Below are 23,868 nucleotides of genomic sequence, written 5' to 3' on the forward strand. Positions count from 1 at the left end.
ACTCCAATACAAAATGAACTTCATTTTCAATATCTTTGGCGTTACAAAGTGTACAGATTCTATCACTCGGATGAGTCCGGTTGTATCTTCCTACTTCTATTTGTAAAGGGTGATCACTAATTCTTAATTTAGCCATGGCTCGGCGATGGCTGAAATTATGTATATTTAGGTACTGTTCTCTAAAACAACATAGCTTTTTGTACCCTCTTAAAGCTTTTCGTCTTGTGCAATTGATAACAGGAAAGAAAGGAACTACAGAGGATGTATAAAGGTACATAGCGGCAGTTCACTTGTGCCGAATTTCTTCCTGGCAGTATTATGGGCCCCCCTCCATCCATGCGCCCGTTCTCCGCGCAATTCCGCGGTGTGTTACGATTGCCTTATTACATTTTTAGCAGGAAAAGATAGACACAAAAGATACACAGAAGAAGTTGTAAAGGTAGCTGTGACAGCAACATGTAACCGGGGAAAATGATGCGTTAGGTTACATAAAGCTGAATATCACCAGACACTTACAATATTTGTTGTTTTTGTCATCATTTGCATAATTAATTAAGAAATGCTACATACAATAGCTTCCTGAAAAGGATATTTGTAACATATGTGATTTGGAAAGATGAGGTAATAAATTCATGTACATCATTCTAATAAGAGACTTCTTTGCATACCATTTGCACTGTAATGAGACAAATTTACCTGACGAAGGTATGAGGTCGTGGAACTCTAGTTACCAATGCATTTGTTACATTCTTGCCAAATGACATGTTGGAACCCATGGGAAGAGGTCACACAGGACTGCGCACTCAATATCCGGGTATCATTCGTGTCAATCTTATACAAGCGGACTAGATTCTATATGTAGAACGACGTTTACGTGTTTGTCTTTTTCAGGTCGAAGGTGCTGTTTTCAACACTGTGTTGTTTTCGGTGTTGTCGGTCTAGTGCCTCAGTACTAGTAATTGTGCCATCAACCTACGCAGTTTATAAATTGTGTCCATTTCGTATTTTTAGTGGTAGAAACGCACAAGAAAACGGATATCGGGAAGTTAATTTGGTTATACGACCGCTAAAGTCAGGGTTAGAGTGGTTCGGTTACTCGTGCACAATAACTGAATAACGCTATACTGCTGTATCGAACTCTGACCAAAGTCTATACTCTGTGTACATTGGCATTCTTCACCATCGCCTACCAGAACGACTGAAATCGTCTCAATGGAAAAAGATGGAAAAAAGAAATATTGAAAGTTATAAAAAAAACGAGGTAGGCTATAGATCATGTGATTATAGTTTAAGATAGTTTCGCATTTACTTTCACAATATACCTTTCTGTGATATTTTGGTATAGCAATCAGCAGCTATGGCCACTATCATCCCTCCAAATTATCCCCTACTTCACACGATATAGGACAGGCATTAGCGGAACACGCCCATGGTAACTATTACCTAAACAGCCCCTCCTACCTACATAACATCACCATCGCTACATATCAACCATCCATTCACACCTATCTTTTAATCGACTAACTCGTAATACAGTTTAGCTTAATCGACCACATATGTATTGGCGGTTGCTAGGCGAAAGTGTGTAGGCGATCAGCAACATTGGCTTAATGAGCTATCATTTATGCCGGAACATTGTTAAAAAAGCTATCAATTGTCCTCTAATAAACAAGCCATTATATGCGGGGAGGGTGTGATATAGGCCGTGGTAAGGCTAGGTAAACACAATCACCGTTCATGTCAGCTTATACGTCATTAATTACGTGCATAGTCCTTGTGATTCAGACCGACCCCCCGCTGAGAATCACGCAGTTGGGAGGTTTTAAGTCAGACTCCCGTTTTGCGCTGCTTACACCAACCACTACTCACCAAGCACCTCCAGATTTGTCCAGTAACATCCCTGAGGACTACCATGGCCAGAGTTGCAGTTCCTTTGGTTTTGTTGGCGGTTCTGGCCGTAGTTGTGGAAGGTAAGGTTGTTCCAGTAGCTGCCTCTGCTCTTTTAACGACCTTTAGCATGTATTTTACTGTTGAGGTTTCTTTGAGTCCATACTGTGCAGACCTGGGACAACACAGATTTTGTGTTAGTTTTCGCATAAGTCTAAGAACTGTATTTCAGATAAATGTGCTCCTGGTGGCCTCCATGAGAGCTGACATTCTTCCGTCACCTTTTCTTTCTTTCTTTCTTTCTTCCTTTACGGCTTTAGTGCCCACGATCATGATGATGATTATGGCACGGTCTGTATTCAATGTTCTATCCGAAGACTATCCCTAACCGCAGTTAAGTACTCATTTCCATCTTACTGAAGCGGAAACTCGTGAAAAGTGCCCGACAAGATCGGTGACATGACATGATTTGAACCCAGGACCTATCTGTTCTGGATCAAACACGTTGCCTTTACACCACGCGACCTCACTAAATCCTAACTCGCTTGTTCAGGGGCTCCTCCCGAGATTCGGCCGCAGAACCACGCTGTTGTCTCCGACCTACTGGCACAACTCTTCCAAGCCTCGCTGCAGTACCAAGAGACCAACCAGGCTCCACTGGTCAACCTACAGTCGCAAGAAACTGGCCGGGAGGTGGTCAGTGGTCAGAGCGGTCATCAGAGTGGTCAGGAAGTCCTGACGGGCGTTGATAACAACGGAAAGTCATTCGACTGTCGCTGCGATATCCTCAGTGCCTGGAGGGACCCATTTTGTGCTTATCTGTGTCAGTAAGTACCATTTCCAATCAGCTACCGTTTCAAAAACTACGGGTAACCTTTATCTGTGGGGTAACCCATATCCGTTGTTTTGAGAAGGGTATTAAGGAATATCAAGTGAACGGGTAGTTTCAAATTAGAATATTGTCACTTGTATGCAAACAATATGAAAGATTGCAGTTTCGGCTTTCGTCGATTTGATATCCCTAAATACTCTGTCTTTAAAAACAACGGATATAGGTTACCCCGCGGATAAAGGGAACAAGTGTTAGAACACACTAACTTATGGATGACATCCGTGCACGCATTGACTTTCGCGTATTCTAAAAACAACTGTGGCCAATCACATACCTTGTCAATCAGCATTTTATACTTGCCAGAGGATCTACTCTCCAGGGTGAGGGGGCGCATGGTCAGGGCATGGGGCTAGAGAGCCTTTGTTCCCCTCTTTAAACGAAAATGGCAATAAAACCATCATTGAAAGGGCCACGATTGTCTCCTACAGTCTTACTAGAGGCGACCAGAATACAAACCAAGCCTATGAAAAAATAGACAAAATATCTAGTCCTGTGTTATAGCAGGATTTTTCTTTTCACCCTCGCGTATTAGTTGTGGTGTCTCCAGATGATGTCGTTGTCGTCCATATAAGATGAAGTCTTATACAAGAAACAAAAGTTGGACGACCTTCACTTACGGGTTTCACAACGAACAGATATGAGAGCTTTAATATGCAGTTGCCAACATTATCCAATGAACATAGTTCTATGAAGAAAGAAGCACTTATTTTACCAAGGTGACATGGACCAACGCAACGGCACCATGTCTTGATTCGCCGTCCGTAACGTAGAGATGCGAGCTTCAATTTGCTGTTACTAACATTATCCGATGAACATAGTTCTATGAAGAAAGAAGCATTTATTTTACCAGGGTGACATGGACCAACGCAACGGCACCAAGTCTTGATTCGCCGCCCGTAACCGTCATCACGGAAAGGTCATGTTTACCAGCTAAATCTAGCTACCTTTGTTTTGCCACTCACTTGTCATAAACACAAATGCCACTCTGTTCGATTCTCACGTACCTACTTTGATTCTAAACATAACTCGGCGTTACTAGGCGATGTGCCATTAGAGAACAAAGATAAACGATAATTCCTTACACATCCTGACACGAACCACTTCAGAATGAGAGCAAATATTGAAGAAAGCAACTAACGACTTACGTCTGTTTGATCATTGATAACGGAAACATGCGGTGGGCAGAGAGTCGTTTTCTTAACAGGCGGTTGACTTAAACAACTTTCTCAATCACTGCATTATCAACTACACAAAACGCTATCATTAGACAACATTAAGGACAATCCAACACAAATGTCTCTAACGCTAGTTCACCTTTATCCGTGGGGTAACCTATGTCAGTTCAAACTTGGTACATTTTTGAACATAGGGATTTGAAGTCGAAGGACTGTGGTTTTAAACTGCAATATTTTGAAAATACAGGTTCTTTTTAGAAACCATTTTCCGTCGCCTCTGTATCCCAAAATATCCAAACGTTTGACTGGTGGGCATAAAGAAAACAGTACAAGAATGCCAGGTAAACTAAAACAGCCGGAGCCGAACCTCTGCTTGAAGAGTACATGGAAGGGGCATTTTATCATAGGAGACATTGTTTTGTTGTGTTTTCTGTTCCCTTACATATTTTCCATACACTAGTTTTATATAGCGTTGTAGTTGTGTTTCGGCCTTATATTATTATTATGTATGTCATGTATAGCATGAATATTTGTTCAAAACCTGTCCTGCGTGATATGACATATTCCAATTCCCGTCTATCCGGGTCGTCGGGTTCAGGGGTGATTTTAACTCAGAATCTGAAAAAGATCACGGGACCGCAGTTGCCCAAAATCTCGTAGCCATAAAGAAGACAGTACTAGAAAGACCGACAAAACACGTAAACTAAAACAGCCGGAGCAACACATCTGCTTGGCGAGTACGTGGAAGAGGCATTTAATCATAGGTCATAGGGGGCCACGTGGGGGAGACGCCCGAAAGTGCAAAATAAACAGCCCGTAAACTATCCATTATTGCAATTGTGACATTTGACCAGCAAACACCCACCCGCCCCCTAACGGTTTTCGGCCATACTGTAGATCGTACAAAGCAGCTGTAAAATGAGCAAGTATCCCAGACTCTCTGTATTTGTCTATATTTGCCTTAGATATTGCAAAAACAATAAATTGCCAATGCCAAAATAACGTTCATAGTCAAACAGGAAGGACATAAAGTATGTCATACTCTGTGTGCGCTGTGGAGGCAACTTTTTAGCCAAACCTTTTTCTTCGCACGCTCGCATCAGTTTTTGGGGCTCCCAGAAGATGTCATCCATATTATTGCACCAAAGTAGGCGTGGTCTAAGGGACTGAAACTGACCAGGAGAATGAACGCCCCACAGTTGTATTTTTCTCCTAACAACAGGTATTTTTCTCTGTATAGACTCTTTTTACACAACCAATGCTTTATTCTTACCGACGTTTCGGTGAGAATAAGGCATTTGTTGTGTAAAAAGAGTCTCTTTATTCGGTGACGTACCAACCTGATGAAATTATTCACGGAGATATTTTTCTCCTAACAGGCAGGCGATTATTGGCTGATTGGATGACGTCAGCAGGATCCGTTTTCACATCTCCACACCGCAGATACGTCACAGCAGCCACAACAACGTCGGTATGAGACCCACGGGGACATTGAGTCGTCTCTGGGCTACGGACATCCCGATTATCATGATGTTAACATGTTAGCAACAAAGACAAAATGGATAAATGTCACTTATATTAATGAACCTTATTGCTCAACAATCACACATGGTATAATGTATAGTAACGGCTATTAAACAACAATGCTACAAGTCAATATAATTTACAACAGTATGAATTACAATAAATCGCTGGTAATGAATGAATGATTTGGCGGTCTTGCTTTTGGAATGAAGCAAAGATAAATTAAGTTATGTAGGCGGATATACGAGTTGGACACGACAATAGTACATGGAAAGTGTCATTCTTTGTACTAGATAGTAGGGTGAAGTTTCTGTTAGTGGTAATAGTCTGCTACAGCGTACGTATTAATTCTCTTTCTCTCTCTTTACTGTAAGTTAAAAGTACAAGTCTTCACAAAATAAAATCCATCTTCGATATTGTCACGACATGTTAGACACAGTCTCTGAGTGGCCGGTGTGTTGTGGTTCAGACCCCAATTTGCACTCTAATTTAGAAGGTCACTGGATTAACAACACAACAGTAACACGTGAGATATTTGCGCACGGTCGCTGGCATATTTAATCTTTGACAACTTTGAATCGATTGTAGTATCATTGTTCGGAAGAGGAGAAAAACAATGCACACACACACATACACCACACTCTTAGCAATGTCTCTTTAAATTATAGTATAATAAAGAAGTTTTTAGTTTGTAAATATCAATCAGTGTGTTGAGAAAAATGAATTGCACAGTTGAGTATAACACACCCTGCCAGAATATCTATTTATCATATTTTTGGCGACGCCTAACCGGGCGAGCCTAACAGTATGGTGTGGATCGCCCACATGCGTAGTTGCATCATGTTTGTCTGCAATCTGCATTCTTCCGTTCCAAAAAACGGAATTCCCAAGTAGCCGAGTGTAACTGATAGTCCAGTGAGAGCAAAGATTACATCTGGAATCCATAAACCGGCTTTGGCAGTTTGTACCACTAGCGCACACACATAAATACAGCCAGGCGAATACTATAACACACCAACAACAGCAAATGTACGATTTACATATTCCACAGGTATGTGTAGATGCATCACCCCTTTTGAGGGAAATAACTGGTTGAAATAATGGGTTGAAGGATCTTCATGATATTTGGAATGTAGATAGCTTGAAGCCTTAAGAAGATGTAGATGTGAGATTGTGTCCAGGCAAGTGATTCCGATATTACGAATTACGTTCTAGGTATTTCAATGTCACCTACGGAGAAACCCGTGTGGTGCCTACTAGGCCTGCCTATCGATATCTCAATCAGCTAGCCCAGCCTATTCGGCCATCCCAGCCTAGTCAGCCAGTCCAGCCTTTTCCGGCAACCCAGCCTATTCGGCTAGCCAAGCATAGTCATCCAGCCCAGCCTCGTCGACCAACCCTGGAATTCGGGAACTTGGCGCCAGAATCTGCATGGCGATTTAGACCCAAAGCTTTGAGATATGTCAGGTGAGTGAATTATCTTATTTCCTTTTTAGCCACAAGATACTAGGATCTTACATCCCAGCATCTGCGCGAACTTAAAGGGGCATTTCACTCCGGATCCAGAAGGGAGAGTTCCGAAAGATATTAATTGAGGGAAGTGACGAATGCATACTACATTTTACGATAAAGTACCCATTAGCCCCACTAGCATCAAAAAGCATTCCATCTTCTAGAAAACTTCCCAAGTACCCTCTAATTGAATTAATCAATCTCAGCCTATAGCTGCATACAATGTGCAATTGTCGCAATTCTAATAAAGTAAAGTAAAGTAATGTGCCTGACAACGCCTGACTTAAGTTAGGTTACAAAACTAATTTCAGGGGCGCTATTAAAGGAAAACACGTCTTGCCATGTGTTCTTTGATATCTTGTGAACTATTGACCTTCTTGGTGTGCTTAGCGCCCCTCATTTATGCCGAAAATATTCACGATAAGTGTCTATGCGTATAGGGAATACATGGGTAGGGCCTGCATGGGTTTAGTGAGTGTCATATTGTTTTATAAACACACGTTGCGTATGAAAGTTCATCTGTGTTCAACTTGGTAGAATACATTATAGAAATTGCTAAACTTTCTTTCCAACACTGAAATCAATATAGGAATTACCCTAGATTTTCGGTCAAACTCCGTCGACCTCCGAGAGCACCCAGGCCCACACTCAACAGAGACGGGGGGCGACATAGACTTTCTGATACTTATGACCCCCTCCTGCAAAAGTGGCGTGTTCCTGACGTCACTGCCGGAGATAGAGAGGGTCATTCTGTGAACAAGGTCTACGGAGTTTGACCGAAAATTTAGGGTAAGTCCTATATTGATTTCAGTGTTTGAAAGAAAGTTTAGCAATTTCTATAACACGTTGCGTAATTCACCACAAGTGGACTTCCACCAAAGGTCGGCTGATTATATATTTATTGGTACATTATCTATTGGAATACCCCTTTAGAGAAGAGTGGAATCAATTATAGAAATTGTCCACATGTGATGTCAACGCTGAGTTTGTCTTCCAGAAAATTCACGGAGAAACTGTAATTCATGGATCGCATGCATAAATGGAAGTTGGGGAACTACACAGAAGATGTGCACATCGGCCACTACGAGGGGGGTTCAATAAGTTCTTTGCCTCACCAAGAAATAACAAGCACAACTCAGATTTTCAGGCACAACTTCATAGTATGAAGTCTTTTATCAATATCCTCCAAATTTCAAATCATTGGAGTCATTACTTTCCAGGCATTCGTTTTTCCTAAATTAGAAGGTAAGTGGCGAGAAAAAAGTTGTGTGAATTGTGATCAGACATGTGTGGGTCTAGTTTCCCATGCCATAAATTAACAAAAGACGTTGTCAAAATGTTTGATAATGATTCTCTTCCTATTTCAAGCAAAAAGAATTGGGTTTCTAACTTCCAGCAGCGCAAATTGACCCACACACTCAGGTCAGGTCAATTGTCCACGTTTTTTTCCTTCTCCCTCACCTAACGTTACTGGGTGTCGCCTGCAAAGTAATGATCACACTAATTTGAATTTTGGTACATATTTATATAAGACTTTATACTTGACATCTATGCTTCGAAATCTGAGCTGTGCTTATTTTTTCTCGGTAAAGTCGGGGACTTATTGATAACCCCACGTACATGTATAAAGTCTTATATAAATGTGTACCAAAATTCAAATTATTGTGATCATCATGTTGCAGGCGACACCCAGTAACGTTAGGTAAGGGATAACGAAAAAAAAAGGTGGACAATTGATCTGCAACCTGAGGTGTGAGGTCAAATTGTCTGATCACACTTCACCCTTCTTTTTCTCCCCACTTACCTTCTAATTTAGAAAAAACGAATGCCTGGAAAGTAATGACTCCAATGATTTGTAATTTGGAGGATATTGATAAAAGACTTCATACTATGAAGTTGTGCCTGAAAATCTGAGTTGTGCTTGTTATTTCTTGGTGAGGCAAAGAACTTATTGAACCCCCCTCGTACAACACGTGCGCTGTCGTAGGCAATAGTGGCGTCCTCCTTGGAAGTCAGTGTGGAGCGGAGATCGACTCCATGGATTACGTCATACGAATAGATTTACCGGCCATCAAAGGTTACGAGAAAGATGTCGGCAAACGGACCAGCATGGTATTATTTAACCTGAAGGGGCCAGACCGAATCCGACAGTCCTCGCTTTTTAAAAACAGATCGCAGGATGTGTACGAGAGTCGCTTTAGAAGCGTTCAAGGTGCCGTTCTGTTTGCAGACAAAGGATCAAGAGAGAATATTGAGACAGCTGTGAAAGCGTATAGACTCTCATTTCCGTTGTTAAGTCGTGAAGGAGGACTAAGGACCGGAATAAGCAGGTGAGTGGATATTTTCCCTGTTGATATATGGAGGAAGAGGGAGAGAGAAAGGGAGAAGATGAGGGAGAGAGGGATGGAGAGAGAGTTCCGAGGAGAGAATTAAGATTCCTTTCATTGATGATTTACAAACCTGCGACTTGTAACGCTAGTTCATCTTTATCCGCAAGGTACCCTATATTCGTTGTGTTTACCAACACGGTATTAAGGGATATCAACTTGAAGGACAGTGGTTTCAAGTTGTAATATGTTCAAAATATTGTAGATTAAAACTACCGTCCGTCGACTTCATATCCCTGAATACCCATTTCTGAAAGCAATGGATCTAGGTTACCCCGCGGATAAAGGTGAACTAGCGTCAAACTATACATAATAAGCCGAATTTTAGACTGTTGATAATGATGATACGAGAGGTGAATGGCCTGTTTTTTCCTTCTTCTCACCAGAACTGCATCTAAAATAGCGAAGAAGAAGATGAGGGGAACACCTTCCATTGGTCTGGTGAGTGTGATGATGATGACAACGTTCTGTGACCACCCTTATATGTACGGATTCTACCCTTTCACAGAAGACGCGAACAACAACTCTATCCTGTACCACTATTATCCAGGAGATTTCGTCGATCCTCCGTTACATCATGCTTTTGACCCCATACACAAAATGAACCAGGAGTACGACTTTAACAGGGAACTCCACAAACGGGGTGTTCTGAAGATGCAGGTCGGTCCTTGTGGAAAACAATGAGTTTCTTGATACTCCGGACATCGCTTGCATATTCTCCTACGCAGAGGGACCACAGTTGTGTCGAAACTCCTTGTGGTCACCTCTGCTGTCTGGTGCACTCAGATCAGTTACTGACCGCCCTGCTTATAAATATTAATGAGCTTACCATTATATGGGCAGTCAGCCGTTGCGCATCGGACGTAGGAGGATGGAGCTATGTAAGACGTAACATGATTGGCTGATAGCTTCCCAGTGGCCTTTGCGATATGGCTTTCGTAAACAGAAAGCCTAAGAAAGGCATATTCTCGGATTGGCTGACAGCTGGTTTGTGGCTACGCTCACAGTAACTGCTGGTGGGCCACCAGACAGCAGGGCCCCAATAGGCAGTTAGCTAGCCGTTGGGGACCGTGCGTAGGAGGATGCGCTTGCAATGTTACTTGCGAAACTACAGCAGGCGACAAGAATATGAGATAACGGTAAACAAGGATGTCTATAGCGAGGTGATATTCCTCAGAGCTCTTTCCACTGAGTGTATGCATATTGTCATTACATTATGTTGACTAAGGTGAAGTTCAAGGCCAATGAAGTATTTCAGTGTCGGTTCCTTAGCTGACGACATATAACTGGGGGTCAAAGTAGAAATAACTTCTTCCCCGCATAATTTACCTACGCCGTGTCAATACGGAACTCATATGGTCTTGAATCCACAAATGTATGCAGAAGTGTAAACGGAGCATAGAAAGCAAAGCCCGACTTGCTTGTTTGTCAAGTCATGCGTCTTATGTAATCATTCCGCCATCTTTTGACGCAATACAAAAGCTGCTCCACTCTGTTCACAACATCGTGAGAAAATGATTCTGCGTCGAGGTTCTATGGACACGTCCGACATAGGAACCTCAGCCGCACGACACTGAAGGGCGAGGGCGTTCACATTTGTCCGTATATTGAAGTCCGTACGAGTTGGAGGGCTGGGTAAAGTTTACGTGGAAAATGTTCGTTTCTCACTTTGTGCCACAGTCGTGCAGTTAGGTTATCCAGCTGAAGCAACGACTTCTTCGGTCCAGACTAGATAGAACGTGTCAATACGGAACTCATACGGACTTGAATATATGCACACATGTGAATGGGACCTATGAAATGCCCGAGAGACAATACAACCACAAGGTTGCCCTTCTTCCTGAACATAAAAGAATTGTGCTAATAACAGTATTATTTCCATTGTATATGGCATGTGTGGCGAAACGGCTAGAGCGTTGGAATCAGAATCAGTAGGTCCTGAGTTCGATACTCGCCATGCCCCTGCCCCCCTTACGGTGGAGTGACGCCGACCGAGCCTTACGGCTAATCTGTCTAAAGGTGCGGCACCTACGGATTCGGTGCTGCCAGTGTGTCAACATCTGCACACTTGCCACTATGACCCGTGATTTTTTTTTATATGGCATAAAAGAAAAAAAATGTCTAATCAAATATATAAATATTTTACGGAGGTATGACGTCTCCGATCTCTTGTTTCGCATGTTTCTTATCCCAATTCTTGTCTATTTTTCCCCATTGCACTTTAAGTGAATACCTTTTCTGCCACGCAGTCATTTGTAGTCACGATTCGGGGCTGTTTACAGAACTAAAAAAAACCTTTACAGAGCTGATACACAGAATATCAATGGATTTCGTTGATATAATGATGATGGACACAATATTGACCTGTTTTATACTTTTCCGTACGACATTAGAGAACTCTTCTGTTTGAACCCTGTTTTGAGAAGAGGGAAAAAGCATGTAAAATGTAGAGATAAGTAGAACATAGCATAGCTTATCATTCTCTTGTAAGTAACTTACTGCATTTAACCCTAGTGGGGCATGTATATGCAACAAACTTCAATGTCATGGTCAATAACAATGCACACATGAGTGACTTGGGTTCAATATTCCGATTTATTTTCAAGAACAAGTCATCCCTACAGAGGCACATCAACCAAAATGATCGAAGTCTATCGATCATTCACTGAACGGACAGTTCTCGTCCGGTACGATAAAGCCGAACAGTAAATACTCCATTGACGATAGTGATCGTCGAAATCCAGTCCAGACGTACTCTGACTGGTTGATGTTGTGTTGTCGTGCAGACTCGGCTAGTGTGGTGCACCGTTTGTCACGTACGACCTGTTAGGGACGGGAAGACAGCCAAGAATCACTAAGTAAGACCTCCAGACCGGGAAGGCTGAAACGGATATTGGCAGTAAGTCCATTCACGGATCCAACTAATCGTGCGCAGGTCAAACAAAGTTCAAGTCCACAGAATCCGAGAATTACTGTGTAATGATGTTGATATTTATTGCTCATATGTGTCCTATACAGGACTGTAAGTACAGGCAAACAAAGTAAAAAGAAAACTTCAGGTGAACGGTAATGATTTGAATTAGCAACGGGGCTTGAGATAATAATAAATCAAAGCGCTGAGTTTCTATCTGACTGTGAACAAGCTTATCTAAATTTTGTATACGTACCCACAAGTCTTGTAGCATGTCAAACGTGTCAGCACTGTCGCTGGGTGGGTGCAGTCGCAGGTGGATGTGACGTCACGTTTTCCCAAGATGGCCTGTGCACTAGTTAAAGGAATCGGGGTCCAGTCAGGAAAGATTTTCAAGTCAACAAGCATCATCGGCATATGCATGAAATCACAAACACAAAGAGAAACACGTACACACACGTACACACACACACACACACACACACACACACACACACACACACACACACACACACACGCACACATATATGCACACACATCCACACCCACCCACACACGTGCACACACACACACACGTACATACACATGCACACACACACGCGCACACACACACTACTTCCATTTTTCATGGTGGAAATTAAACCTCAAAGGTGTTTTGAAACTAACGGCTATTATAATTTAGTGTCTAATTTATCATTCTTTTACTCTAAGTTATCGCTTCTACTTCTGTCTAAGAAAGACATGGTACTTACGGACAGAAGAGCGCGCACACAGGGTGTCTCCAGGCCTCTATAGTTCCACAGTCACACCATTGGTAGTCCTTTTGGGTGATGTTTTCTTCCGCAGTTCCAACTATCAAAACAAGAAAATGCTTCGTACAACAATGCAGTCTTTTATGTACATATATGGCAGACAAAATAGTTTCAACAAACAGCTATTTGCGTTTGTTATTGATGGGAGGTATTGCTATGAAAATCCATATAAACGCACTCATGATGTGCAAAGTGGAAAATGCACCTCGCGAACCAACGCACATACACAAAAATACCTACACACACAAACACACACACACACACACACACACACACACACACACACACACACACACACATGGCTGGAATAGTACATTATCCGAAGTGCACCATAGGCTTGTTTTCGTGGAGGCCCCCAACTGTTTATTACAAATCAGGTGTGTTACGCTTTAAGGCTGTTTACTGGGTATGCAAAGCAAACAAACAACTGAACCCCTTAACACCCTTTGCGTGGATCCGGAACCCCTAGTCTTTACCAGACTGACGACGCTGGCTATTATAGGGAGAATAACTTTGCGGGGGACTTTTGCTACCAGAGGAGTTGGTCGGCCGCGCAAGGGAAACATGAACCTAATGTAAGCGTGGACTTGCTGTCCTGGAAAAAAATTCACGATTTTTGCTGACTTCTACGATTCCCGTAGTCTCCAAGCAGACCCTACAGTGCCTTAAGATAGTGTTAAAGCTGGCCAAGGAGTATAGCCGGGCGAAAGGGAGTCAAACGGGCACCGGTTATACTCCTTGGCCAGATTTGATACTGATTATGGCACCATAGGGTGTGGAATCCCCGTACCCTCGTAGGAAGGCCTTGTGGAGGCTCCTGGAACCCATCCGGGCCCAAATACTAGTATAGTCCGATCCGATCCGGTAGCCGCAGGTCGACCCACGGGGCCACGTGGCGGTGTCACGCCAGAAAGAGCCTCGAGAGGACCGTAAACTGCCCGGCAGGGCCCCTTTTTGTGACCTTACCATGGACGTCTGATGGTGCTGCAATATACCTTCCATTGGGGATGGGTACCGGTACAGAAAATTCAGGTTCAGGTCCAAAACATCAGATTCAGACCTAAACCTGGACCAGGACCTGATTCAGTATGTGAAAACTTGTAAAGTGGACAACACTCAAAACAATGGTCCATTTCACATCAAAGATATGTGTTTTGTGAAGTATTGGACTCCCACTGGCGTTATAAAATCCCACAACGCTAACTGCCGCTGTACGATTGACTGTAAAACTTGATAGAAATGAATATAGACTCAACTCTACTTCGCTCTTGTTATTTTCTTCGACCAGTAAGCCCAAAAACGTGTGAATGCCTGATTATACATATAATCTGTTCATTTTCCGATAGGTCCAACATCCGTTCCACCGGATTTTTTCAGGTCCGGTTTTTCTGGACCGGTCCAATAAGAAAAAACGTTTTTGTACCGGCGGTGTACCTGTACCCAGCGCTACCTTCCGTCATAGCTTACCATCGAGATCTGCTGAAGCGCACACACCGAGCAGAAGAAGCGTCAACGTCGTGGCAGCCTTCATGAACATGTTTAACTCACAGCCCTGCCTGCTTCACCAATACCTAACTGCTCTGAGACTGTATCTCCTGGCTAGATGAAACAAATGAAATTTAAGGAAATGAGTTCTGCACTGATGGTGGGAACAACACCTGTGGGGCTTGTTGGACCTCAGTTGGAAGTGATAGGATTGAAACTACTTACAATATGTGTCAATCTTTCATCATTATTTGTCGGGCTCACCGCAGATTTGTAACCATCCTTCATTAAAGCTACCGGTAGTGACCACTAAGCAACCAAAAACTACCATTTGCAAAAAAACAACTTCATACCCTACATCTCCAGGCTCTGGAACAGCCTTCCAAAACACGTCACTGACTCTTCCACTCTCTGACAGTTCAAGGCCCGCTGCAGAACCCATCTTTTTTCATGATCTTAAAATCAACTCATACTTACCTTCCACCACCTACTCCCATCTTTAGTTATAAAACTTTTAAGTGTAGATCAATTTCTCCGATATCTGTGGATGTATGACAAATTTTATAGTTATTGATTATTTATACTGTATTATATTGTAATATTCCTTGTGATGATTTATCTGTTGTTCGTCTGCATTTCTGTAGGGTCTGCCGCCCAAAGCTGCCTAGGCAGACCCATGTAATGACTTGCCCCATCGTCAATAAAGTCAAAATCAAAGTACTAGAAAGGCATCGATTTTCGACGAAAAGGCAAGATGTTATATCCCTTACAGTAATAAAGGAAGTGTGAAGAGGTGCCTCCCAAAAATAGCTACCCCCCCCCCCTACTTTATGATGTATTCATATTTTTCTCTCAAATTTTGAGCCACCAATACAATGTACATAACATAATAGATCAGGCTATTTAGGTCTTAAAGTCATTTGGTTTCAACTCCTTGGAACAGACACCTTACACGACTTTCTTCACTCCACCCAGATGTAAAAATGGGTACTTGGCTTCGGTTGGGGCTGGCAGTTGAAGAAGAGGTACTTGTATGGGGTCAGCCTTCTAATGCCGTTATTGAGACATGGTGATAACAACGTTACCCACTGCTAGCTGCCCCTACGTACCCACAAAGGCTTGGGTTTGAAAGTTCTTTCTCTACTTCGTACGTGGGATGTTAAAGGGGCATTCCACTTCAAAAGGGGGTGGTGTTTTCCAATAGATAATGTGTCAATGAATACATGTCCTTTGCCAGCTTGACACTATTTCTAAGGCACCGTAGGGTCTGCTTGGAGACTGCGCATAGACACTTTGTTTATCGTGCATATTTTCGGAATAAATGAGGATCGCCAAGCACACCGAGAAGGCAAATTGCTCAAAGATAGCAAAGAACACATAACAAGATGAGATTTCTTAGCGATCCTGAAATTAGTTTTGTAACCTTACCTAAAAGTTTTGCATTGTATTCAGCCATAGGATTAATTCAATTAGAGGGTACTTGGGGAGTTTAGTAGAAGACTGAATGCTTTCAGGCACGTGAAGCAACTGGGTACTTTATTGTATATTGTGAAGTAGTATGTATTTTTCACTTCCTAAAATCAATATCTATCGGAAAATAACACTCCCGTGTGGAGTGGAATGCCCTTTTAAAATGGCAAACAGGATATAGCGTCAAGTTGATAGTATTGACCAAACTCGTGACAGCTGGCACTGCTCTTCTATAATATGTTCTTTCCTTTCCAGTGGGGCGACTACAGCTTAGTTCTAAGGGTCATATATGTCACACATATGCGCATGTTCCAGTCCGTATCAGTTGTGTATTGACATTTTGGGGTTTAGGTAAAGTCTGAGGAAAAGAAGTTCTTGAGCGCAAACTTTCAGCCTAAGTCAACAAAATGGTCGAAATTGATACACAAACCGAAAAGGAACACATATAACTACCTGTTACAGGTTAAAGGTGTACTAAACTCCACAGAAGAGTGTTATTTTCCGAAAGCTATAGTTATTAATTTTAGGAAGTACAACACGCATGCTAGTACTTCACATTATGCGATAAAATGCTCACTAGTCTCGCATACATCAAAAAGATTTGTGTTTAACTCCTCAAGTACACTCAGGCTTCAGCTGAATACGATAGACCTACCAACAGCTGAATACATTAGAAAATTCCACTCTTAGATATCTATTGAAAAATGCCACTCCCTTCTTTAGCAAACTCAAAATTTTTCGTAGAATTGTTGCCAACAATATTTTAGGAAAAGTCTCCAAGTTTCGTAGTCCTAGCACACGTCGTTCGGCAGTTATACAACGTCAATGTTGGCAGGGGCTCTTTTACTAGATCTTACTACCCCCCTCCCCGTCTAGATAGAGTTATTAACGGAATTCAAATCTGGGCAGCTATCACGAACATTTATTGTCTTTTTTCAAAACATCTTTTTCCTGTCTCAACATTTGTCGTTCTGTCCAAGTTTCCTTCTGTTTACTTTTCGTGATGACAATATTATCATATAATGGTTTTCAATTAGCAGCTAATTGGACACAAATTAGCATAAACAACCTATTGATAATGTTGACATTTCCGACGTACAACGATTTGATTGTCACAAATGGCACAATATAGATAAGGCGTTGTTGGCACGTATGGGAAGTGAGGGACTGCTTTTGACACAAATAGCAATGTATATGTTTACTGGTGGGCGGAAGGAAAGGTCGTGAATAGTTGGCGTAATGCAAAATTGTGTTTGTAATGTCCTCATGTAATGTCACTGCGGGGTCAGCTTGTCATAGATTTTCGCTATCAGACTTTTGTTCTGTGAATCACAGTGGATGGGGACTTCCGGGGAGTTTATTTTCAGCACACTGATTCAATGAGCTACGTGCAATTAGTCCGTACATGTTTTTTTGGAGGCTAAGTCCGCCACGTATTTCTGAAAACGTTCAGGCTGTACAGGGCAGGCGCGTCGCCCGTACTGGCACGTACGGGGGCGAATCCGCAGCCCGATGGCACACAAACTTTTGCCTGCACGAAAGTTCTACGTCGAAAGTTCAACGGCGTGTCTGCGTGCTCCAAATCCGTCGGATTCCCTACGAGTTCGCACGGAGGCGGTACTTACCACTTACGGATCCCAAAAGATTACCCACGTTTTGGCACGTAGACAGCGCGTACGGCGGGTTGTGCCCTTCAGTATATATAGAGCTCGATGTCATTGCGGGGTCAGCTTGTCATAGATCTCCTGTATCAGACTTTTGCTCTGTGAATCACAGTGGATGGGGACTTCCGGGGGAGTGTTATTTCTAGCCCACTTTATTTGACCAAACGATCTATAAGAGGCGCTAACGAGTTACGGACGTATACAACAAGCTCCGCCAGTCCGCCAGGATGAAAGTACAAAGCCTTCTTCTGAAAATACTTCTCACGGATTGTTTACCGTGTACACTCTTGTACAACGTGTGTATAAGATTTGGTTTGGTTTATTTTTTAGATTTCCATTAGCAATGGATGGTCGTCTTGGGCGGGGTTGGATGTAGTCGCAAATAGCGCTAAAAAGGCATTTTGAGGCTTCTATGACACCTAATAGAAGTGTTTACAAGCAAAACGGACCATTTCCGGGCATTTTCTGATTATTGATTGCAAATTTCGCATGTACATGTAGTCGCAAATAACGCTAAAACGCGTTTTGAGTTTTTTTTTCTATTTGCTTTGGACAGACGAGAACGATGTGGCATTGCACTCAAGTTTTGTAGCTTATATTAACAATGCCACATACACGGTAAAGACAGAAGGAAAGTCGTGTTAAGTGCCTTTCCCAAGGGCACAACGTCGGGGGCACGGTGGGAATCGAACTCAGGACCCATAGATTCCGAGCCGAACGCTCTACCAGTTACGCCACGCCCGACGTTTTGAGGTTTATGTGACACCCTTTAGACGAAAGTACGCGGTCCAATACATTTACTTGCTGCACCTCAAAATAGAGGATGAATGATGATGCTGATGAAATTTTAACACTTTTTTTTTACACTTTTAGTAATTCTTACACTATATACCTTCATGTAGATAGACGTATTGTTACTTCCATGAAGATGAAAGTATTGTTGCTATACTTTCACTTTGGAGGTGATGTCGGGAATATCTCAGGAACCGATGGAAGGTTTGCAGTGGTTTTAGGTGGGTGGGTAGATGTGGATATAATGGTCGTGCAGGTCGATGTTGCGCCACCTGTTGGTTGACCTCGGTACTGCAGGAACACATTTTGTGTCATATTTTTGCACCTGGACTTGCGGCGAATATCTTTGGAAGCTGTGGATGGGTTGCTATGAGATTTGTAACGTGGTTAGGTGTTGTGATCGTGAAAGGTTTAATACATTTTTTTGCCTCTTAGTGGATGGCGATGGTACGACAGAAGGTGTTTTATTTTTATGTTTTTAAGTAAACTTTTGTGTGAAGAACCTTGCACATGGATGGGTTGCAATGATTTATGAGGTGACAGTTCTTGTGCTCCAGAACATTACATTGGACCCCTTAGCGGCTAGTTTTTAGCCTGTCCTTGGTACTGACCACCATCAATACATGAACAACTAAGTCTGTCCTTGGTGCTGAACACTATCAATACATGAGCAACTACGTCTGTCCTTGGTGCTGAACACTATCAATACATGAGCAACTACGTCTGTCCTTGGTGCTGAACACTATCAATATATGAGCAACTACGTCTGTCCTTGGTGCTGAACACTATCAATATATGAGAACATAAGCCTATCCTTGGTGCTGAACACCATCAATTCATAAGCAACCGTGACTGTCATAGGTGCTGAACACCATCAAGACATGAGCAACTAAGACTGTCTTTGGACCTTCACTCTAAGACGTAATCTGCATCATCTATTTCACTGACTGATAGGAGTCGCTTTTTTAAAAGTGAAATGTAAAAAATGCTGTCGCCTGACTTTGACTTAATATGCAGCAAATATCACGGGTTCCTTCTTTTTCCACAATCCTTGTAATGTTTTACAAAATATGCACCACAACATTCATATTGGTTGATGGCTTGGGTATATGTCAATGTCAATGAGGTGCAAACACTCAATGTCAATGTCAATGTCAATGTGCGTGCGTGTGTGAAGCGCATACTGAATAGTACTAGTAAACAAAACACCTTTTCTTTGGTGCTGAAAACCACACCTATTACACACTTGTCGCTGGAACATAAGACACACACTCACTCACTTACACTCACACACGCAAATTTTTGTTTGGATCATTCACTCATGGCCTTTGCATATTTACTACTGTGCGGCTGAAATTATTTCAGATGCATTGATTTGCAAGTGATTTACGAGTTTACGAGTCCTTAAATAAATCTTTCTAGTTTGTACTATATCTTGTATTGTCAATGCAGCCAAAGCTTAACCTCTGCTTGGAGAGTAGGCCAAATCTGTATCTGTATCTATTAGTAGCCGGTATAACCGCCGTTCGGCGTAACACACCAGCTTACGCTGTGGTCAAATAGGGGCAAATAAGTTACTATCATATGGGCTTTCAGTAAGTCGTTTGCAGTTTTGCAGCTAGCGGCCAAACAGTTCACTCCTAGGCCAATTAACTCCTACTAGACTTTTATTCCTAACTTGGCCAAATTCCCTTATTACTATTCAGCCATGCGGGAGTCTAGTAGAGACTATATAATTCACTCACTCACTCACTCACTCTCTCACTCACTCTCACTCAATCACTCACTCTCACTCACTCTCACCCACTGACTCAATCATACACTCACCCACTCACTCACTCACCCACTCACTCACTCACTCACTCCATAACTACTATAATTAAACACACACAAAGAGAATCACAGAGCCAAGTGACTTATTACTGTGTCAAGTAACTTTATTTACAAACGAAGTTCAATGTACAATCATATTATATAGTACACATGTAATAATATCTGGAACATGATTATTCTGCGTTTAATATCAACAAACACAATAATGATTATCATTGTCTTCACTATGTAATTTTTGTCGCTTCTTGATTTCAGTACCAACGGGTACTAGTTCCACATATTTGCAACAAGAGCCCAATAATTGCTGGTGTGTTACTACGTATATAGATACAGATACAGAATTGTCCATGTCATAAACTGACCAGTATATCTCTATCCCTACCAACAATGTCTTTAACCTCAGCGAAATGTCAATATATACAATGTCTTTAGCCTTTAAGTTAGCTAGACGTCCATAATACAAAAACACGATACAATGTCTTTAACCCAACTAAATGTCCAATATATACAATGTCTTTAGCCTTTAAGTTAGCTAGACGTCCCTAATACAAAAACACGATACAATGTCTTTAACCCAACTAAATGTCCAATATATACAATGTCTTAAGCCTTTAAGTTAGCTAGACATCCATAATACAAAAACACGATACAATGTCTTTAACCCAACTAGATGTCCAATATATACAATGTCTTTTGAGTTTAAGTTAGCTAGACATCCATAATACAAAAACACGATACAATGTCTTTAACCCAACTAGATGTCCAATATATACCATGTCTTTAGAGTTTGAAGTTAGCTCGACATCCATAATACAAAAACACAATACAATGTCTTTAACCTCAGCTAGATGTCCAATAGTATATATACAATGTCTTTATCCTCTAAGTTATCTAGATGTGCATAATATAAAAACATGCAAAACTTTACTTTTTGGTTCTCTTTTTGTGGTATTGCAGGTAGAATTTCTGCAATACTAAGAACAGTAAAATATGCAAAACTTTGAATGATATAACATTTATCTAATATAAGGCTAGTATATTGCAAATTTGTGGAAAATGGTAATAACATTAAGCAGTTTTTTTATCATTCCTTTTAGAATAACAAAACCAGGCAACAACAGATGTGCACATGTGCCTTGCCTGCATGATTGTATACAAAGACATGCATGAAGAAAAATATGACCACAGACAAGTATATAAAAGCATATTATATATAGATGCACCTGGTATTAACATAATGGAGGTACAGGATCTCATTAGCATAATATAACTAATAAAAAAAATAAATACATTAAAAAGTCTCAAACTGGAGTTTTTCTTTCCACAAAAATAAAGTGTATTCCACTCTTGGGAAAATGAATTTGATTTTCACCTAACTTGAAGGCTTTAATAATTATTGCTGATAAAACGTCTTGCTGCTTCATGATAGAATCCTTGGTACCTTCTGTGGCGGGTTTAATTTCAAGCATAATAACTGTAGTGAAAGATAGTTTTGGACACTAAAAATTACAATTAGGGCATGTTGTGACCCCCCTCCCCCCTTTCCATCACACAAGAAGCCTAGCTGCTCACATGAAAGCAAAGGTCAATTGTTCATTTCTACTCTCTGAAAAATAGATGATAAAAAAATCCTAGACTAGGTGATAGAGTATTTTTTTTACAGTTTTGGAGGATTAAAACCCACCAGTTCACTATTGGGGTCATCAGGTGCATTACCAATGCAGAGGATTCATTGGCATTTGACCTTCCTACTCCATCTGGATGCAGTTTAAGGTCATACCCAGGACCATGCAGAGGACTAATACCATGGTATATCAGTGTGATAAAACAACTTTAAAATGGATATAAATTTTCCTTTAAGTTACAACAGGACATCAGAAGTAAGTCTGAATCACAGCCAATGGCAAAAAAACAAATCTGAGACTTAATGATAAGTGTCTGATGCTGATAAGGTCATTCCTCCATCCAAATACTCCTTCCACCCAACCTGAGCGGAATCAAGAGGAGAGGTGATAAAGTCAGAAGGCAGAAAGAGGTATGGAAAAAAGAGCAGGACTGTCGGGGAATACAACTAGGTGGCGCTCTTTCAGAGTGACCGCGGTTTTTATGAGCTTCATAACTATTTATTTTATCTTTGTGTATAACGTTACTTTGGGGATTTCATCACTGCTGTACAATATAAATGTTGACTATGTTACTTAGATGCCTGATATGAGGGTTCCCTGACTGTGACTTGCAGAAATTCACCGAAAATTCTGGCCTGTTTTGACGACATCTAAAATCCTACCAAAAATGGTTTCCGTCGGACTGATCCAATATTCCAGCTCAATATTCCAGCCAGTTCTTTAGATCCTATGACAAACAGCAGAAATAGAGTCACCGCGTCTAAGAGAGCAGCTCAGACAACTAGGAGTCTTATGAGAACTCGTGGAAGATTCCGTGGGACAAGAGCCGGTAAGAACCGTCAAAGAAACATTGCCACTGTGGTCGAAAATAGACTACCTGTATCTCTGTCATATGCAAATATTACAAGGAGGAACTGTAAACAACAACAACCCTCCAGAACTCTCAGCAATGTACCTGTTCGACCATTCTCCTTCCAAAATGCCAACGATGATGCTGTGCAACCAGGAGAAACACAAAAATCAAGCACCATTTTCTGGCGAAGACCATTATAAACCACACAGGGGACAAATCATGGATTATTATTCTTCTCTTAAGAATAAAAAACCCTATACACCTGAGACGACGTGCTTTTAAAACAGCAGGACTGGTGAAAATGAAAGATGGGGATCACTGCGAAACATTAGGTACAATACAAGATCGAGAAAGCCAGAAAGTCTAGGTCACCTGGCCATGGCACGGACGGCAAAGGCCGTTTTCTACGGCAAACCCTGCTTAGGTAAATGTGCCAGAGGTGCTCCAAGAAAGCGTGAGCTAAAACAACGGCTCAAAGTGGCTGAAATCCCTGAAGGGGATGGGGAAAACATATAATATATAGCAGCTGACAGAAAAGAAATGGAGAATTTTGACAAGGGAATTTTGAGAAAATGGGAACATTTTAGTACAGGGTAGTATAAACAACAACTGCAACAAACAAACCTGGTTAGTTTTATTAGTACTGTACAGATTAGAATAATTACTACTTATGAATTTCAAAATACATTTCAACATATCATGTTCACCCAACCCTCCAGGAAATATCAACTTTTATAATAACTTTGTGACAGTGATTTTCGGGTCTCAGTAGAGACAGTATAGAAATGGGGGGCATGCATACACTACAAGCATATATAAAATATATGTTTTAAAGTACAGAACTATAGATAACATGGCCTGAAGGCCAAATGGTGGCCCAATAAGTCACATGTCAGTCACGTTAAGTCACTTATTACAGGTGAAATCCCTAATCGAGGGAAGAGGGGGGGCGGGTGGGGGGTTGCAGATCCCCAAGTCAAAACATTCTTTGCTGATCTTGTTAAAAGACCTTATATTAGTGCCAGGAATCAACCACCTGACAAAAT

General features: G+C 41.6%; 1 protein-coding gene and 1 pseudogene across 1 annotated transcript; both read left to right on the forward strand.

Moving 5' to 3' along the window:
* Nucleotides 1-1,767: 1,767 nt before the first annotated feature.
* Nucleotides 1,768-5,900, forward strand: LOC118425138. Its single transcript, XM_035833956.1, has 3 exons — nt 1,768-1,970; nt 2,441-2,714; nt 5,334-5,900. Exons 1-3 carry the CDS (start codon nt 1,913-1,915, stop codon nt 5,350-5,352), a joined length of 351 nt encoding a protein of 116 aa, XP_035689849.1. The 5' UTR covers nt 1,768-1,912; the 3' UTR covers nt 5,353-5,900.
* A 385-nt stretch (nt 5,901-6,285) lies between these two features.
* LOC118424197 lies at nt 6,286-10,195 on the forward strand (annotated as a pseudogene).
* The last annotated feature ends 13,673 nt before the right edge of the window (nt 10,196-23,868 follow it).

Source organism: Branchiostoma floridae, chromosome 10 (genome assembly GCF_000003815.2).
Source record: "Branchiostoma floridae strain S238N-H82 chromosome 10, Bfl_VNyyK, whole genome shotgun sequence".
Lineage (NCBI taxonomy): Eukaryota > Metazoa > Chordata > Leptocardii > Amphioxiformes > Branchiostomatidae > Branchiostoma > Branchiostoma floridae.